At 36.1% G+C, this 20,300-nt stretch overlaps 1 protein-coding gene across 2 annotated transcripts in view; it reads left to right on the plus strand.

Annotated features, from left to right (window-relative positions):
* Window positions 1-20,300, plus strand: part of REEP3 (receptor accessory protein 3) — a 100,056-nt gene that overhangs the window by 58,324 nt on the left and 21,432 nt on the right. For both annotated transcript variants that reach the window (XM_036895103.2, XM_057505907.1), the window contains exons 3-5: window positions 13,489-13,565; window positions 16,824-16,944; window positions 17,108-17,221. In XM_036895103.2, the coding sequence (XP_036750998.2) occupies window positions 13,489-13,565; window positions 16,824-16,944; window positions 17,108-17,221 (312 nt within the window). The remainder of the gene's footprint in view (window positions 1-13,488; window positions 13,566-16,823; window positions 16,945-17,107; window positions 17,222-20,300) is intronic.

A 20,300-nucleotide genomic window follows, 5' to 3' on the forward strand; every position in this document is an offset into this window, starting at 1 on the left:
TTTCAATTCTTGACATTTTAAAATTTAATTTTAGCTGACATACAATGAATAGATGTGTACCTTGCCTTGAGTTATAATTGCAAGATTAGTTTTTATAACTAAAATCACATTTTTCACTTGGGACAGTTAAGTAACTCACTTGGGACAGTTCATTATCTTTTAATGAGTAAATCTACTTAATTTACTTAGTGTGAAGTAGGTGATGAGTATTCTTTATAAACTTAATTTTTGATGTGACAGGTTTACTTATTTTATATTATTTATATATATCAGTATGTAACTCCACTGCTGAAGAAATTGATGCTGTCTTAACATACTCTTCCTTTAGTTTCCTAAAAACAATTTCTTCATGATCATCACAGTGTCATTACAATGGATCCACTTAGGAAACAGTTCTCTGAATGAAGCTTTAAATGAATGCCTAACACAGTTCCTTCTAAAATTTTAGGATGTAAATTAGAGTACCCCTTGACCATTATGAAGTAAATTGAAAGCATTTCCACAATTTTCACGCTAAGCTAAAACTAGCCAACCGCAGTTGTCTTGTCTTTTTCTAGCTACGAAAGCAAAGAAAAAAATTCTCACAGTGACATTTAAACCTAAGAGGCTAACTCAGACTTTTGCTAATATCTAGGAAGAATTCTACCAACTGTAGTGCCAGTGGAAATAGACTTTTTAAAAACAGGGACAGAAACCATTGTTTCTATTAAAGGAAATGTTAAGTAGTAAATTGGAGGGAGGCCTAGCCACCTCCACCCTAACCCCTAGTGATGGAACAACTTAAAATCATAAACACTACAGTAACTGAAAAACTGAGCTGCCATCACCCTAACTGCAGAGAGAACTGTGTTCAGAGGCAGCCACTGTTCTGCCTCCCCCGGATCTGTCAGAAACCATGACCTCATTACTGTGAAGGTACTCCCCAATAAGTTCCAGAAGGGAGAAATAATAATTGAGTGCAAGAGAAAATCAAAAGTGTAGTACTAGAAAAATTCAAAAATAAAATGACAGTAATGACATACTACAATTTATATTATTGAATACAATAGCTTTAAAGGCCTGTATTTTGAGAAGGAAGAAAACTAAAACATTATACACACACAAAACAAGAAAAATATCACAATGAAAACAATTTTCAAAACAGTAGGATGAATAAAGCAATAAAAAAATTAAGTAAAAATGAAAACAAAATGAGAGAATTAAAGCATGTGAGTCGTTCCCTTGATGAAGTCTAACAAGATAAACACTTAAAATAGTTAAGATAGGGGAAAGAGTAGAAAAAGGATTTGACAAAACGAGAAACAAGAGTTAAGTAAGCAATGATAAACTTAAGTGACAGAAAATATTAAACTACATAAAATTTTTTATTAAAAAATGGAATGTTTTCTAATAATACACCTTATCTTTTTTCCTTTTCACCTAAGCTTCCATTACTTATGCAGAGATATTTCCTCTTTTACGCAATACCAGAATTAGCTTTAGAATGTTCAGATATGTACATCACCTTTCCATTAAGCAATTTTGGGAATATAGTGCTTTACCAACTACAGCTGTAATAATCAGATTGTCAGCCAGATTGCCATGACACTGTGAAAGGTCCTCCCAAAAATATAAAAGCTAGAGCTGTTCCTGAAGCTTTTAGCTAAGTAAGAAAAATAAAATATTTCCCCAAAACCTCATGTAATTTTAAAAGTTCATGAGAGATTTTACTTCATAAATGTAGTAAAAATGAAAAAGATGAAACTCTTCTGAAAAACTATAAGAAATTTATAATATATTGAATATTACACAAATTTATGAAATTTTGTCTCTCTCTTGGCTATCAGAAGAAATATGGCCTAATTTTTTTTTTTTTTAACTGCGGATTCAAACACAGGCAAAATGGAAAAATACTCAAAAGGCTTTGAAAAGTCACAGAAATAGATTAAGTGGCATAGTTTCATTTTAAAATAACAGTGTTAACTTTCAAAGGTTTCCAACAGGCATCTTTTAAATGAAAATGTAACGCTTTAGTTTTATTATGTTACGTCCCTCTTAAGAAGATTGTCAAAATAATTATTGGAGCCAACTGGAGAAGTTTTTGCCATTGACATAGTGTTTGAATATAATTTCAGACTACTAAATCAACATTCTTACCTTCTGTCTGTATGAAGCAGATTTAGATTTACTCTTAGGGAAAAGAATCTAAGGGTACTCCCTTCTTAGGAAGAAAGGGAGTTGCCACTTAGTGTTCAGTGTCCAGATTAACTCTAGGTGCTTGGTATGGGTAGACATCAGGGAGGTTATTCATGGGACTTCTGGGTAGAAGAGCCTGTGGGCTGCCCATCCTTGCTCAAAGCTTTTGTCTGTTCAGTTCATAGCCATAAACAGTGTCCCTGAGAGGTGGGCGAAAGTCCCTGCCCCTTCATTTTTTGAGCTTTTTGGTTTGTTCGTTTTTTGAATGATGTGCCAAAACACAGTTATGAAATCAAGAGTACATTTTTAACTGTTTGCATTGAACAAATTATCACAAAACTGAGTTCACCATCTTTTCTCCAAATCCAAGTCTCTCTTAAGTTCTCTTTATGAACAATACCACTTTGCTCTAGGTGATACTGTCAAAACATTACAGAGCTGCTGTGCTGTTCAAACTTAAAGGAGCACATGAATCCCCCTGGGATCTTGCAGAAATGCAGGCTCTGATTTAGTAGGTCTGGCCTGGACTTGAGATTCTGCATTTCCATCAGGCTCCCAGGTGAGGCTGCTTGTCTGTAGGCCACAGTTCACGCAACAAGAAGTTTGCACACATTCTGTACTCTGGTTACACATTACAAACACTCGTGGAGCTTGCCTTTTAAACACCCACCTGCCTTCTCTCTGCACATTATAATGGTGGGAACTAGAAATCTATAGAATTTTTTTTTCATTTCCAAGTAATTCTTATTCACAGCCAAGTTGAAAATCATTTATTCAGAGGTATCTTATTTCATTGTGGTAAGTGAATAATTACCACACTGTGCTTTTTTATTATACGTTTATGTATGCAGATAGGCACTAAATGACAAATAGCATGTTTTAGAAACATCTGGATGTAAATGGGCTGATTAACAACTTAGAATATCTTATACAAAAACATTTCAACAAAAGTAACCACATGGTACAATTAGGAGTAAGGGCATTCAGTTGGACTTTCTCCTAGGTCCCACATTGTAGGGCTGGGCATACACAAAATTTCTACATTGGCAAGTTTCCCTTTAGAATCATCCATCTTTCTTTCTACACCTTTCCCAGCCTCTTTGTTCCTCCCGCTGCATTGACCCAGGGCCTTCAGGCTGCATGTACCCTGGCACTCAGCCAGCTCTCCCTTATCCCAGGTATCCAGTGCTGTATTACTTGCCTCTCTCTCCAATCACCCAGGTATGAACCTAAGTTCTCTGTATGAGGTTGATTGTACATGCTTTTGAAGGGAAGTAATCTGATAACACAGGTTCGTTTTCAATCGTGGCAGAGATTTTGTTCTTCCTGGAGTTTTTTTCCTACCATTTTTTGCTTCTGAAAACAGTGTGTTCTCACATATGGTACAAAGGATGGTTCTTGCTGTTGGAATGATTATTGTATGTTTAAAGAATGCTACCAAGCCTATAATAAAAAAAGTTACAGCTTATATATAGAAAGTGTTATCTTATTAAAGAATGAAGTTTTCATTTACTGTGTTAGTCAGTCTTGCCAGCACCTGGAGAAAGGAACATACCTTTTAGTGGTAAGGTTAATTCACTGTGGAAATAACAAGATGGAATTGACTATGTGAAGACAGATGAGGAACCGAGAGACCTAGATGCCTAAGAAGTGATTCCAGCCCTTGGGAATGCCTCAAGCTGGAAACATAGTGGGCCAAAACTTGGGAACACTAAGGGAAAGAAGAAGGTAGGATGACAAGTTAGTATGGAGACTTGGATGACCAATAGGATGGCTATATGCCCCAATTTACTCCTATCTGGATAGGCTCTTTGCCATGATGAATCCCAAGAGATTCTGTGTGGTACTATTATAAAGGAACTGTGTCTCTTACAAATACTTATTATCCCAAAGAAATCAATAGGACTTGAAACAATATAAAAAGTGTCCATTCTCAGCTACTGTGGATGGTGAGAGTTATTTAGGACTGAGAGGTCATTCCATTCTAAATTCTGCTCCTCTGGACAGTTGTGAGAGAAACTTCCATAAGCAGTTTCTGCTTTTTGCATTTTCTGTTCAATGTCCCTTTTAAATATCATCTAGTTTTTAAATACCTTTGCACTTTTTCCTTCTTTCAAGTTCCTCAAACTGCTAAGGTCAGGGATGAGATACATAGGGTTTCTGGATTCATACATACTCAGGAAGACCAAGGCAAAAATGTGACAGAGATATCCACATGCCCCACTTTAATTTATTTTAACAACAGATACATCTATATGATATAAGATTTTCTCCTTAAGAACTACAGGATTATTCTGTGTGGTCTTTGATGGTGATACCCATAAACAGCAGGGTAACCCACTTTGCTGTGTGTTCAGCATCTGGAAGTCTGACTTCCAAACATCAGAGTCCTGGAGTACTGTAGAAAGTTAAGACATTCTTAAATGGGGCAGCGGGGGAAGATACAACCCAAGGTTGAGGAAGACCAAATCACCACTAGCCTAACATTCACCCCCAACACACACCACATTACAAAAAAAAAAACAAAACTATTTCCATCTATGGTCTCTATTCATTTGGACTGAACTTCAACTAGCTTACTTTCAAGCATGTTTCTACCTTGGCACAGTTCTGGGGAAAATCCCATAACTGAGCCATCTGGGTTGGATAAAAGAGGGAGTTTTTCTATTTGATTTCTCACATTTTGTTCCTTTATGTTTTTAGTGTGGAAAAAACCATTATGAAGTAACCAAATTATTGCATAATGTTAATGAAACAGGACAAATCTTTTCAACTCTATACTATTTCTAAAGAATTCTATATTAGAAGGTCTCTCTGTTGTCTTTAAAATGTGGTGTAGAAAGAACATTTTGGGTAAGTTGACTTGATAGAATAACTAATAATGGTCAGAAAATAAAGTTCTCTTTGGGTGGTCTGAAATTCAGCAGTGTTTATTTCCTTTCAGACTCAGCAAAGGTTTTTTTTTTCCAGTGAATCTTATTTCGGCATTTTATGCTCTGTACTTACTTAGTATGGTTGTAATTGAAATCATTAGGCATACGTAACTTCTCCTTTTTTTCTTAAGGACCAGCATTAATTGTTTATGATTCAAAGGACCTGCAATTAAGAGTTAAGAGATGTTGGAAAGTTGTTTAATCTCTGATAACTGTGAAAACAACTTTGACAAAACAGACTGTTTTGTATGTTTTAACTGCTGTTGGCAGTCCAGAGTTGCTTGTTTGAATCTTGCATCAATTCAGACCTTAAAATTAAGAAACTTAAATAAAAGCCTTCCTCTGGGCTTGGTTTACCAGGCACAAGGTAAACAAGATGATGAGCAAGACATTTTTGGTCCTTATTTGTTGCTATAGTCAAACAGCAGAGGCAGCTATTAAACAAAAAATTACACAGATATGCTATAAAGGAAAAGTATGGTATACAAAGATTATATATGACCTGTGTTGAGGATGGGGATAGTTAAGGAAGCCTTTCCTTTGGAAGTGAAGAACTTTCATACATACATGACAAATAAATCATATATAATACAATGTATAACAAAGTGTTAGTAGTAATTTTTTGCATCAGACATTGTGCTGGGAATCACTATGCCTATATTTTCATGTCTTTTACTAATCCCTCCCATGAACGCTTCTTGGGGGTAGGAACACCTTAACATCAGGATTTATAACGATTTCCTGTCGAAGGGCTTTGTTTATAATAGGCCCTAAATAATCTTTAGCAAATTAATATATTATAATATTTCTTTTCATCATGCAAGTATAATTTAGTGGTTATATTATTTAACATACAATATTGTTAATATAATTGCTGTTAAGATATCACACCGGTCATAGCATAGAAATAAGAATAAGTTATATAAAGATATAACTTAAGAAAAATACTTTTTAACTAATATGCCATTACTGCTCTTAGCCATGACTCTTATTAATCCATAGCAACCTGCATTTCACCAAAGCATGATATTTCCCCTAGGTATTTGGAGCCTGTGCATTGCTCTTAATTTCTGTAATGTAAATCATGAGGATTATTTTATAGTTGTAGTTCACTTTTTATTTGCCTTATTTGGGGATCTAAATCAATTTCTTTAAAAAATTATCTAAGAATGCAAATCATAAAAAGTTTAAGAATGTAAATCATGTTGAAAAGCATTAAAAGATCATGAAATGAGGCTTACTTTTCTTTTGGCATTAAGGGTAGGCAAATGCATACCTATTAAATGGAGCGTGATCTTTTGATAGTAAATTTAGCCTATGGGTATGTTCATTTTATAGTATTCACTGTCTTAAAATATTCTCTCATTCCTTTGAGAGAGTAAAGCTAAGGACACATCACATGACTGACTGGGCTTCTGAAATGCTAAGACTTTATAAAAGCCTTGTGGATTTTGAGTAATAATAAAGCAAGTACTGTCTTGTTAAACAAGGGAATCTGATCCATACACTATATAAACCAGAATGTAATTTTAGTTGCTCTGGTTTTATACCACAGATGACTCCATAATCTTCAAAAGAATTTGCCTAATTATAGGAATGTATTTTCTTGGAAAATAAATTCATTTTGATATTTAAATGATATTAAGATTCCATTTGAATACTCTTTTATTTATAAATTTTATATTTTAAATTAAAATATTCATCACATTTCTCTAGTCACAAAAAGTATAGAGGGTGAATTTCAAGATTGAAACATGACTGCCATTTCATTGTGACCACTTTCAAAAGAAATATATTACTAGTTAGGAAAAATGGGAATTACAGTCTTGCTTGTAAGTTAATCCAGTTAGTTATTTTAATAAATATTTTTCAACATCTGTTTTGTTCCAGGTACCATAATAGGCATTAGGTATATACCTGGAGAAGAAAACAAAGCAAAACAGACCTTTGAACAGCTTTTTTCATGTAGTCATCCTACTGACTTTTATGCAGTACATTCTTTGGATATCTCAGTCTCCAGTCAGAATACATTTACCTTAAACTTTATTCATATTTCTAACAAGCTTATTTATCTGATTTCTTGGCCTATTGAAATTAGAAGGTGATTGCCACTAAAGTCATAGGTACTGGCAATGCAAATGATACTAACAAATTCATGATAGAAGCCATATTTGTCAAGGGATCACAATAATAATTTGAAATATTATTTCTCTGGATCTGCCCCAATCTGCTACATGAGAACATCAGGTCTTCCTATCCTCCAGTTACTTCCCAAATCCTTATGAGAGTCCCCTGGTAGTATCTCAACCAAAATTTCTTTAAATGGCCATCCTCTTCATTTCCAGAGCATAGTGGTAGTGTTACCACCAATCAGGGCATTAGCTGTGCTACAGATGGCAGCCAGTGGAACCACGACTGATGCCTACTTAATTCTGGAGCTATTATAGCCTTGCTCTCTCAATCTCCAGAGATTAGAGTGTAACCTTTCATATTAGGGTAAGCTAAGCTGCCATGATTAAATATGCAACAAAATGCAATGCCTGAAGGAGTATAGAAATACATTTCTCTCCTACATAACAGTCCAGCTTCGGCATTCATTTCAGGAAGAAATTTTCCTCATGCAACTATTTAAGAAGAATTGCGGCTCTGCCTATCCTCAACACATGCTTCCAAGGTTGCTCTGCTCCCTGCCTTCCCAGTCATCGGGAAGGGGGAAGAGCCTATTAGGGAGATACACCCACTTTTCAAAAGCCTCAGCTCATGTTATCTTTGTGAAAACTGGACACATGGCCCCACCTACCTGCAAATGGGGGCTGAGAATCACCGACCCTGGCTGGGCCACTTCCCCACCACAACTCTGCTTTTATGCTTTTTTATGGACAGCAAGCTGTTGCCTCCATCCTCTCCTTTTTCATTGTCCTAGACCTTTCATGGCAGCCCCCTAGCTCTAACACCAGAGCAGCTGAGGGCATCATCCTTGGTCACATAGTCTATTCCATCTCTATCCTAGGCAGCTCCTTTCTGATTCATATGAAGTTTTTCTAAATTTCTACCACTCTGTTAAAATCCATTCTCCTTCCCACTCATCCCCAGCCTTAAATGTTTTTTTACATTACTTTATTACTGCAGAGTAAAGAGTGGTCCTCAACTATGAACCACTTCACCCTTCTTCCTAACACAGCCACTGTTTTCTTTCCATGTATCCCGAAGGAAGATGCCTCCCTGCTTCTTTCAAGAGCCCACTCTTCTTCCTAATCATACCTATCTCATCGAGGATCTTGTTCCCTGTTTTCCCATAATTTGAGTCTCATTATCTTCCTTGTAAAATCTTCAAACCTTGAAGATGTAAACATAGGTTCATTTTGTCACATGCTATTTTTTATTCCCCCCTCTCCTTTTTTTCTTTAAAACAGATCTCTCAGAAGACAAGTTTATATCTGTTCTCATCATGTCTTCACCTTCTATATACTGTCTACTCTTTTTAGTCCTTACAGAAGGGAACACAGTATGCTATGTGCAGCCACATAGTCATGCAATAATTCATCAATATGTATTTATTGAGCACCATCTGTGCCAGGAACAGGGGGTTCAGCAGTTAACAAAGTCTTTGCCCTCTTGGAATTCACATTCTAATAGATAAAAGGTAGGAAAAAGTAAATATTTGTTGGATATTGTTATGATATGTAATATGCACTAAAGAGAAAAGTAAGTCAAGATAAGAGTGGTAGAAAAACATTGGTATGTTAAACAGGGTGGTCTCTCAGCTAAGTGTCTGAAAAGACCTGAAATAAGTGAGAAGCCATCCATCATGGATAACTATTGAAAGAGGATCTCAGGCAGGCAAGGGAACAACATGTACTAAGGCCCTGAGGCAGGAGCCTGTCTGCATTCAAGGGACAGTAAAAGGGCTGATGAAACTGAAGCAGAACAGGGGGAGGAGTAGAAGGAGCAGATGAGGCCAGAAAGGCAGCTGGTACCAGATCCACAGGGCCTTCAAGGCCATGGTAGGAATTCCAGTGGTGCCAACAGAGGATTTGAGTGGAAGAATGACGTGATTTGACTTCTGTTTTGAGAAACTCTGACTGTTATATGCAGAATAGACCCAAAAAAGCAGTAAGATGCTATTGGAATAATCCAGACAGGGGATGAGGGCCATCTGAGCTGTCGAGTATCTGTGGAAATAGTAAGAAATGACCTCCATTCTAGTTATATTTCAAAGATTTGACAGGCTGAGTAGTGCTGGGACCTTCTATCTGCCCCACAAGCAGAATTTCTCCCCCATACTCCACATTTCTCTGCTTCGTTTAAGGCCCAGGAGGCTGGTTCATAGACTACATCATCTCCGGTTTCCTTGTAGGTCTCCCCCCGTGAGAGGTTCCTGCCAAAGATCAGAAGGCAGGATGAGGATGAAGTCAGGTATTGTTTTCCTGGCTCCCTCCCTGCCACCTAGGGTTGGCTGTGACTGTCTACCTGAGGCTACAGCTCTCCCCCGGAAACCTTTCTTTCTCCCTCCTTCACACTCAGAGGCAATGCCAGTTCCTACTGTTAACTAGCTCAAGGGTGCTCCACTGTCTTTTACTGGTTTTCCTGAACCTTGCCCACAACTCTATAAATAGTCACTTTAGTAAGCTTTCCTCAAATTCTTGCCATCTTGACTCATACTGAGAGCTAGGGCAACTAATGCAGTAAAAACAGCAGAACTGTTTTTTTTCTTAATCACAGCTGTTTACTTCTTTTTCTCCCCAGTAAAATGTTAACTGCTTGAGTACAGAAGCTATCATATTCATGTTTCTCTTCTCATGACTTGAAGTAGGGTTTGCTACAGTTGTATCAATGAATATTATATGTAATGATGCCATCTGAGTTCTTAAGAATTGCCCCAAAATTATGTTTGGTATGAAAGGAAATCAAAAGCACTGTTGTATATTCATCTTAATGTTTATAGTCATAAGCTTTGCCTGGATAATTCATTTCCCTGGCATCAAAGAGACTTTTTAGAAACAGTTGGGTGCAGCTCTCTTACACTTACTGTTCTCTTGAAGATAGCTAAACAACAGTTTGTTGATTTTACCAGTTATTTCTGAACTGGAAATAAATACTATTTGTTCCCAGTTAACCAAGAACATAAATTTTTACTCAGTAAAGATAATGCCAGTAACCATTTTTCCCAGTAACTTAAAGGGTGGCTTGTGATTACTGGCTTTTATTGGCACAACATTTTAATAACACTTATTTCTATTATGTTTGGCTATATACACCCATAAAATTATCACTATGACTATTTTCCTACCAACTGTTTGGCTTTAGTGTTGCATTTTGTAATTGATATTTTCTGTTGATCTAAAGAATATTTTATCTTTACATGTCTAACTATAATTTTATGACTGGCTCTTTTCTTTCTTTCTTTTGACCTTGACTTCTTTCTGTTATTTCTTTTGGCAAAACCTTAAACAGTAGACTGAGTGGCCTTGAGATATGGTCTTAATAAAAGCTTTGCTGAGTAATCATTTGATATAAAATCCTAACCAAATCCATTAACCGAAAAAAGAGAGCAATATCTTTTCAAGGTTAACTTTCTTTGTGGTTGCTCCCATGAATAACACACTCATTAAATTCATTTAATTATTGCCTGCCTATTACAATTTAAGGACCATACTTATTAAAAATAAGGAGAATTTTTAAATCCGTAAGTTTAAGAGAACAGATTGTCAAAGACAAATTAATACCATGGAATTTTGCTTATATGATACCCCAGGAAATAGCCAAGAAATACCCTATTGACTGGATAATTTATTGTTGTTGAAAAAGGCATGGCCTTCCTTCTCTTCTTCTTTTATTTTTGACACTACTAAATATTCTCACAACCTAAATAAGTGTATGACATTATTTTAGGGATAAATATTATATACTTCAAAGCACTTTAAAGTGACTGTGGATTATTATTTATAGCTGTTACCCATTTGAAAGCTTACAAACCATAAAAATGGTTGTGAAATAATGAAAAATAACAAGCATTGATATAGAACATTTTAGCTTTCTGAACATTCCCAAAACTTTGTTTGAGAGAGACAATTTAAGCTTCCACTCTCCTGGGGTAGAAGGTGATAATGTCTACACTGAAATCCCTGTCCTGAGTACAGAGAGGAAAGGGGAGAAAACTAAAAAAATTGGTTTGATGACAATCACTTGTTTGAAGAGCTGCCTCATTCAGGCTGCAGGGTAGACTGTGCTGCCTTGAGCCATTTCTTAGCTCAGTGACCTCATGCAATAAGTCACCCTATTTATTTTGGCCCTCAGATAAGAGGAGTTTAACTATATTATTTGTTTGCAAACTCTACCCCATGGAGTGCTAGGGTTTCTTGGAGTCTCAAGAGTCCTACTGCGGATAGAATAGGAGACCCAACCAGAGCAGTTTTTCTTGTAATTGTTTTTTTTCAGTAAAGGATTGTATAGTTTTAAAAAGCTTTATCACTTCCAAGGTCCCTTCTAGCTCTGTAAAAGCTCATTGCTCTGTTTGCAGTCTTTTTTCTTTTTCTCTGTGGGAGGCTTAGAGTCAATCAGGGTAAAAGATAACCCTGTGTATAGTTGAAAGGTAAAAGTACTAAATTAGATTTAGAAAGACTAGATGAATGAGGTCATATGAGAGCATCACTTGCCTTTAAAAAGGGAGGGGCAGGAAGAACATATACATGGGATTTTAGCCCTGGAAGAAAATTTCCATACTTGGACAAAAGCTTGGAATTGGCAGCAATGAAGGATATAAGAGAACTCACAAAAAATGAAAAACTAAAGAGAACATTTAATCAGCCTTTTTAAAAATTTGAGATGATAATCTTATTAATTTCCTTGTATTTCACATGTAGGTAACATGCCCTGTGATTTGCTTTGGGAAAAATATTTTAATCTTTTAGGAGTCTCTATAAATTAGAGTAAATTGGTATTATTTATATTTCATGATACATTGCTTCCAAAGTTATCCATGGCTATTTTTAATGGATTTGTCCATGTAAACAGAAAACTCTAAAAGCTACTTGAGTTATAGTTTCATATTGTCTATGGAATACCCAAATAAGCATCTGTACTAAAACTAGTTAGGTCAATTTTCTAGCTATTTATAGAGACCTAAATTTTTTTTGTCATCCCATTGGGATGAGAACAAAGAAAGTAGTGGCTATTCTTGGACCTCACATTCAGCAGTTACCCACAATTTATTTCTCTACATGGTGTAGTTTGTTAATTGTACCAGTTCCAGAGTCAGGCAGCCTGAATTCAAATTCTGGCTAAATGACCTTGAGCAAGTCATTTTACCAATCTATGCCACCATTTCCATATCTATAGTAAAAAAAATTGTATTTCCCATCTCACAACACTGTTGTGGGGATTAATGAATTAATATATGTGGTACAGTTAGTACAGTCCATAGTCTGTAGTTGGCATGGTTTTGTGTATTAGCTATTATTATAATATTGAACAGAAGAGCAGACATTCTAATTTTTAATGAAAATCCAATCTATTTGAGAGATAGGAGAGTCCATGTATTCACATAGGAGGAATGGTGTAAATCTGAGGGAATAAGTTCAAGAAATATTAATCTAGCAACATTCTATGAAAAGTATCAGCACAAAGAGACACCACGAGTCTGACAGACCAGTTAGGACACTCTGTTGCAGGCAAGAGGTGAAAATGTCTTGAACTGCTGTCCTAGTCCATTCAGCAATGAAAGTACCATAGATTTCCTACAGCTCTGGAGCCTGGGAAACCTAGACCAAGGTGCTGGCCGACTAGGTATCTGATGAGAATCTACTTCCTGGTCTATAGATGGATGTCTTACTGTGTCCTCACAAGGTAGAAGAGTCAAGAGAGCCCTCTTAGAAAGATACTACTCCCATTCCTGGGGCTCCACTCTCAGGATCTCATCACCTCCCAAAGGCCCCACCTCCTAATACACATTTGAGGTTAAGATTTCAGCATAATGAATTTGGGGGCAGATACAAAAATTCACTGTATTGCAATTACCATTGTGGTATTGGAGCAGAAGAAGGAAAAGGATGTGTGGTTTCAGGCTTAAGATAAGAATAAGATCTTTCAAAGAATTTTCTTCTAGTTAAGGAAAATATATTCTATTCATCCAATTCTTTCATTCAGATTCCTACATCATATTGTGTCAGGTCTATAGATTTGCTGTTTGATTCTTGTATCCCAAGACTGTTGATTTAGTGATGTGAGGAACTCAGACATAAAACCTGCTGGGAATTAATCCATTGCTTTTTATGTTTGATCTAACATACTATACATCTAGAAACAAATATATTTACATAATTATTCAGAGTTGCAAATAGTTTTACTCTATTATTTCATAACTATTTTTTATTATTTCCAGGTTCGATGGATGATGTACTGGATTGTTTTTGCCCTTTATACTGTGATTGAAACTATAGCAGATCAAACAGTTGCTTGGTAAGTTCTACCACTGAGAAAGGGCCAGACTGCAGACTTGTTATCAGGTATCCTGAGTTCTTACCCTTTTCTTACTGTTAACTAAGTGAATCTGATCGTTACCTAATTATCCAGTGTCTCATTTTCTCTATCTGGTTTCCCTGTAAGAGCATTACTTTCCTTAGAGTCTCCTTCAAATAAAAGCAGCTCATTCTTTTCCCCATGTGCCATTCCTGCCCACCTCCCACATCCCTTTTAGTATCATGGAATAGAGAAACTTTTTTGTCATTATCCTTTTTCCAGGCTGATGACTGATTTGGGGCTTTTTCTCTTTATCACTTCCTGAAGGATTCCTCTTTTGAAGCTTGCAACATCTGGTTTCAGCACTCCCTCCCCATCCTTAAAATTCTCACCTGCACGCATTCAAACTGAATGATGTCAACATCCATGTGGACACCCACTCAACACCAACTAGGCTGCTCTGTTCCGAATAGCTGCAACAAAATTAAAGCATGTTTACACCCTTAAAGATTTAACATTTTACTGAGAAACAATACTTAATAAACAACTTAAATCTTCTTGTGCTTCAGTAGTGCATTACCATCTAAACCTTGACATCACTTGGAGAAACCCTTCTTTCAAAATCTTTAGACTTACTATCTTACTGGTACCTTCAACCTCCCTTGGTGCACAAACCTTCAGCCTCAATTAGCCCTTCTTTACTTCTTTTCCACTGCTACTATATGCAGCCAAAAAAATTAGCTACTAGAGTTAACAATTTGAACCTCCCCATTCCTTTTTCTTGCTCCTTCCATTCCCTCCTGTATCTGTTTCAAACATTTGCTATTCTCTCCATAAACGGTTTTTATGACTTTGCTATTCTTGTCATCTTCTCACAGCACATTAGGTCACATTGAATTAATAGGAAAAAATAGAAGTCATCTGACTTAAATGTTCTTGACAACTTGCCCTTATTTATGAACTTTTCTGTATTTGAACCCATCTTTCTTTCTGATTTGAAATGTAAGTTTTCATTCCTCTGTCCCAAAGCTCATTTATTTCTAAGTTTTTGGTGTAGGTGTTTAGGGGAGAGTTGGCTGGTTGTTTTTAAGGGACAGAACACAGATAACAAACCATGCTAGGTCTCTTAAGTTTCAAAGTTCTCTTTTTAAAGAGATTTCTTTATTTCTGATTGCAAATGTAACATATATGCACTATGAAAAAGTGGACAAGAAGAAAACATTTACCATGCAATGGAAATTCAGACACTCCTCTAATTGCACTGTGGCAGGGACCCTATGGTGACTATACAATAGTCGTTCCTCACTGTCCCCTGCCCATCTGCCTCATCAGAAGAACCCAGATCTGTTCAGTTATCATGTATCTTAATACTTCATGGACCACAAGGTGACAGGCCCCTCATGATGGATGAGTTAACATCATGTTGTGGCAACAAAGAACCCTAAAAGCACAGTGGCTTAGGAAAACGTATTTATTTCTTGCTTAAGCTATTTGACGGCAAATGGTTGGCTGTAGCTTTGCTGGGTTCAGCTCAGTTTTAAGTGTCTTTTCATTTCAGGACTGAAGCTGTAGAAGCAGTTGTTCTCATAGCAGAGAGCACGAGTTTAAACCAAGAGGTTGGGGGTGTTGGGATGAGGGAGAAAGGGCATTTAAAGCTTCTGCTTGCATGTGACATATGTCCAACCCATATTCTACTGGCTAAAGAGGGTCACATGGCTAATCCCCCAATCACTGCCTGAGGAAATGCACTTGGCCTTCTGGGAAGGCACTGCAAAGTCACGTGGAAGAGGGCACAGGTATATATATACCTTAGATACCAATCTACCACAATGGTAGTTCCATCTCCCTTGCAAGTGGATGACTTAGGTCTGCAAAGTGCTGCAATTCTGGCCAAATGGGATTAGAGAGGAAATTTTCTGGGAGTTCTAGGAAGGAGAGGGAGATAGGTGTAGTCGATAACATTGTGCACTTGGAGCATGTGAAGTTGAGTCCTGATGCTTGGAGGTACGTCAAGTGCCGCCATGGCAGTTGGGCTGTGCAGACATGGTGGGTGTACCTTACTGCCCTGGCTAAATGCTATTAATGCCCTTTCTGAACTACCACAGTCAGTTGGCAGCTTGCCTGGGCTTGCTTAAACAGAATATCTTGTGCTAGAAGGTCTACATCTCTGCAAGGATCAAGTCACTTGGTTAGCTGATGTATAGTTAAGGAGATTAATTCACAGATTCAAACATAGTTGTGTCACTGATCACTCACTTTGTGTGTGTTTGTGTGTGTGTGTTTCAATAAAATGTATTTACAAAAACAGGTAGCAGGCTGAATTTGTCCCATGAACTCTAGGTTGCTGACCCCTGATATAAGCACAAAAAAATCAACAAACTTATAAACATGGAAATAATTAACTTCAAGGAAAAAAAAGAGTTATGCAGAGAAGTAAATGTTATCATGGCTCAGATAAGTGGGAATAATATTTTTTTATTGAAGTATTGTTGATATACAATCTTATATTGGTTTAAGTATACAATACAGTGGTTCAACAGTTACCTATATTTTTAAATCCCCACCTCCACTAGTGTTGTTACTATTTGTCAACAGGAAGATGTTACAGAATCATTGGCTATATTCTCCATGTTGTACTGCCATTCTCTTGATCAACTTATATTATGATTGAGAATTTTTGTGCTCTTTGATCTCCCTCACCCTTCACACCCACCCACCCATCCCAACCCCTCCCACGTGGTAACCACAAGCAACTTCTCAGTGTCCAAGAGTCTATTGCTATTTTGTTCATTTTGGGTTTTTTTTTATTCCACAAATAATTGAAATCATATGGTATTTGTATTTCTCCTCCTGACTCATTTATCTGAGCATAATACCCTCCAGGTCCATCCATGCTGTTGCAAATGCCAGGATTTCTTTCTCTTTTTATGGCTGAATAATATTTTTTTTGTGTATGTGTACCACATCTTTATCCATTCATCTATTGACGGACACTTAGGTTGCTTCCATATCTTGGCTATTATATACAATGCAGTGATAAACATGAGGGTGCATATATCTTTTTGAATCAGGATTTTCTTTTCTGCAGGTATATTTCCTGTAAGTGGAATAACTGGGTGGTGCGGTCCTGATCACTCACTTTTACCTGCAAAAACCTAACACAATGACTGAACTTTTTAAAAGTGCTTTTTTTTGTTGATTTCCTCATTGTTTATAGTTCATTTCCATCAGCAGTTTTTTCAAATTTTCTCTTTTTAGGTTCCCTCTGTACTATGAGCTTAAGATTGCTTTCGTCATATGGCTGCTTTCTCCCTATACCAAAGGAGCAAGTTTAATATATAGAAAATTCCTTCATCCACTTCTTTCTTCAAAGGAAAGGGTAAGATATATAAATTATTTCCACAAATCACTTATTAGAAATGTACACCATGACATATTTAAAATGAGTGAAACTTATATTAAAGGGGAAAAGTCCTACTACTTGGTTTCTTGACATTATTTTTAAATAAAATTAATATCTGTGGATTTGTTTGTTCTTCCAGGAGATTGATGATTATATTGTACAAGCAAAGGAACGAGGCTACGAGACCATGGTAAACTTTGGGCGGCAAGGTTTAAACTTAGCAGCGACTGCCGCTGTTACTGCAGCAGTAAAGGTAATTTTTTATATACATTTTTTATCCAATTTCACATTAACTCAGTGGATAAAGTAGGGTGGCTTTTTATTTCAGATCATTATAAAATTTTTGCAGAATTTTGCTTTCTATTTATTTTTGTAATGCTAGAAAGAACAAGCAGATAATTTAAAAAACATTTTAACACATACTTTCTATAACTAGTCAATATTTTGAAACTTAACTGATCATAAAATGAGAGCTAGTTAATAAATAAACCATACCTGGTACTGTTATTTTGTCATAATTTTCCTACTTTATGACCTTAAAATAGGTTTGAGTAAATCACCTTTAGTAAAGATGACCATTCTTTCTTTCTCTGTCTTTGGTGTTCTCTCTCTCTCGATGGCAATATCTTGGTAGGATTTCTGGCTTACTTCTGCACCCCTCCTTCAACCAATTTGAGGTAACTGATCATTCCAAATAAGGCATGAAAAAATTCTGTTCTTAAAACTTGAGATTTTACTTAGCCAATTACTAATGTCATGTGTTGTGTTTTGCAAGCCAAGTTATCAAATGAGTGCCATCTGTGAAAACTTGCATTATGGCTTTTAGATTTCTTTGCATGTAGTATTCAGTGTGGCTTATTTTAAATACCATAGCATAATTGATTTTGGTGTGTGGTATATGGAAAGAAAATAGGCTTGAAATCCAGAAAGTGCTGAGTATGACTTTCTAAATAACTGTTGGTGATTTATTTAACTTCTATATTCCTTAATTGCTTCATGTGAAATGGGGATAATATACTTATCTGTGAGAGCATAAAATAAAAGCACATTGCTTGCCAAAATATAGTAGGAGTCCATAAAACATTAATATATATCACGTCTGTATCTCCATTCAAGTAAAAATTTGAGTTTGCTGCTATTAAGTTAAATTGAGACTAAATGATATTCCAGCTTCTGAGTTAAGCTTTTTCAACTTAGTTATCTTGAACTAAGACAACAATGTTATAGAAATAAGTATTCTAATTAAGAGGTGATTATATATTAATAGCAATGGTGGAGAGATGTAAAATGTCAAATGGAATTCCCAGAATGAGTCTTCACTTTCAGAATGATCTCTGGCTCAAGTACAACAATTAATATACGATCAACAAAATTAAAAATCAAAATTATATTTATATGATATACCTAGAAGCATTACATTGAGGATTAATTGGAAACTTAACTATGCAGCACTAGATGTGTAAAACAATTGTATTATTAATGATTACTAACTGTCAGCACTTTAATGTATAGTTTGCTGCTATTTGGCTTTCCTTTTATTAGTATATAAACGTATACTAAAATGGCAAAATTTTCATCTTATTTAAGGACTATTTTCAATTGTGGAAGTTGATTTTTTATTTCTTGCTTAATGTAAATACATTCCTGATTTCCATATATACTATGAAAGATTTAGGAGATTCAACATTCAACAACTAGAAATTCTACAAGAGAGAATAGATACATTTGTCAAAGAAATAATACAATAATATTTCTCAGAACTGAAGGACATGAATCTTCAGACTGAAAGGGCCCACAAAATACCCAGCACAATGAATGAGAAAAAGACTGACTTTACGCAAGGTCATTGGAATATTCCAAAACACTAGAGATAAGGAAAGAATTCTTAAAGGTTCCAAAGATTCCAAAGATAAAAGGTATGTCACACTCAATTGATCAAGAATCAGAGTGACTTTAAATTTCTAAGTAGCAATAATGGAAGCTTGAAGACAGATGAGTAATACTAGCCATGACACCTTAATAATTTTTACCCTCAAATTCTGTAAGAGTCAGGCTCTCAGTCATGTGTGATCTTAAATTAAATCTTTTTTTGTTTGTTTAAGCATGCAGAGCCACAAACTTTACTTCCTGTGCATCCTTTGTCAGGGTAGATACGGTCTGCCAAAGTTAGGGAATAATGTTTTAAAAAGGAAACACCCGGGATGCAGGGGTATCCAACACAGAAGGGAGGTGACAGGAATTCCCAGAATGAATGCCACACAGCAAGTCCAGAGTGAGACTGACCAAAATCAGATGTGATGGGTGAAGGGTGCCAGGACAGGTGTCTTTGGGAAAAGTATGGAAATGAGACTGTCTAGTAGGTTTAATCCTCTCCAAGGATGATACATAAACCAGTCAACACATGCTGTGACCAGTCAGAAGACAGCAGGTGTGGTGATGGAGCAGCTGCACATCAGCCCTGAGCACCATGAGAAATGGTGAAGAGGGAGGTAGTGTGAAGAGGGAGAGCGTAGGATGACTATGCAAACGAATATGAGAAAAAAATGGGGTAATTGTTAACTCTGAAAAAAAACAAAAGTTATATATAAATAAGGCAATATAATAATGGAGCCTGACAGTCCAACAGCAAAACATTTAAATCATCATCATGTGAACACAGACTGTAGTTGAAAAACTGTGATTTTTGTCCTTTTGGGAATACAGGAGAAGGAGAAAAGGAGGTGGAAGAGAACTAAAGTCCTCATCTGTCAGATAGGGAAGTGAAGGGTTTTGCATGATGCCTGCAGTGGGTGGAGAGGAGAAGGACCAAGGAAAAACACAAGAAAGCTTACTGCTTTCTTTTGTTATAAAATTTGGCATTATTTGACTTTACACATGAAGTACACATATTTATTTAAATCTCAAAGAAGATGTTTCTGAATTTTCTGTATTTAAAGGCATCATTCAACATAATTTTATGACAAAAAAAGGGAAAATTATATTTCAACTTGAAAAATGGCTTAGAAAATACAGACATTTTAGAACACTGTTTTGAGAAACATAGAAGTCTACAGATCCCATTTTTCCTCCTCCCTGTAACACTTAAGTATGGTTCATAATCTTACTACTCTGTGAGACACCTTCTTACATATTGTGACTAGTTTGGGGAATATTATGCTACTTTTACTTACATTTATTACCTTTAAACCCTCTATCTGGGGAACCAGAAATCCCAACTGTATTATCTCATCCTCATTCTCTCCTCATTCATTTTTACTGTATACTTTGCTGCCACCAGTATTTAGCATCCTGCATATTTATTCAACATCTATTTGTTTAATGCCAGCTGCATG

This window comes from Manis pentadactyla, chromosome 8 (genome assembly GCF_030020395.1).
Source record: "Manis pentadactyla isolate mManPen7 chromosome 8, mManPen7.hap1, whole genome shotgun sequence".
Classification (NCBI taxonomy): Eukaryota; Metazoa; Chordata; class Mammalia; order Pholidota; family Manidae; genus Manis; species Manis pentadactyla.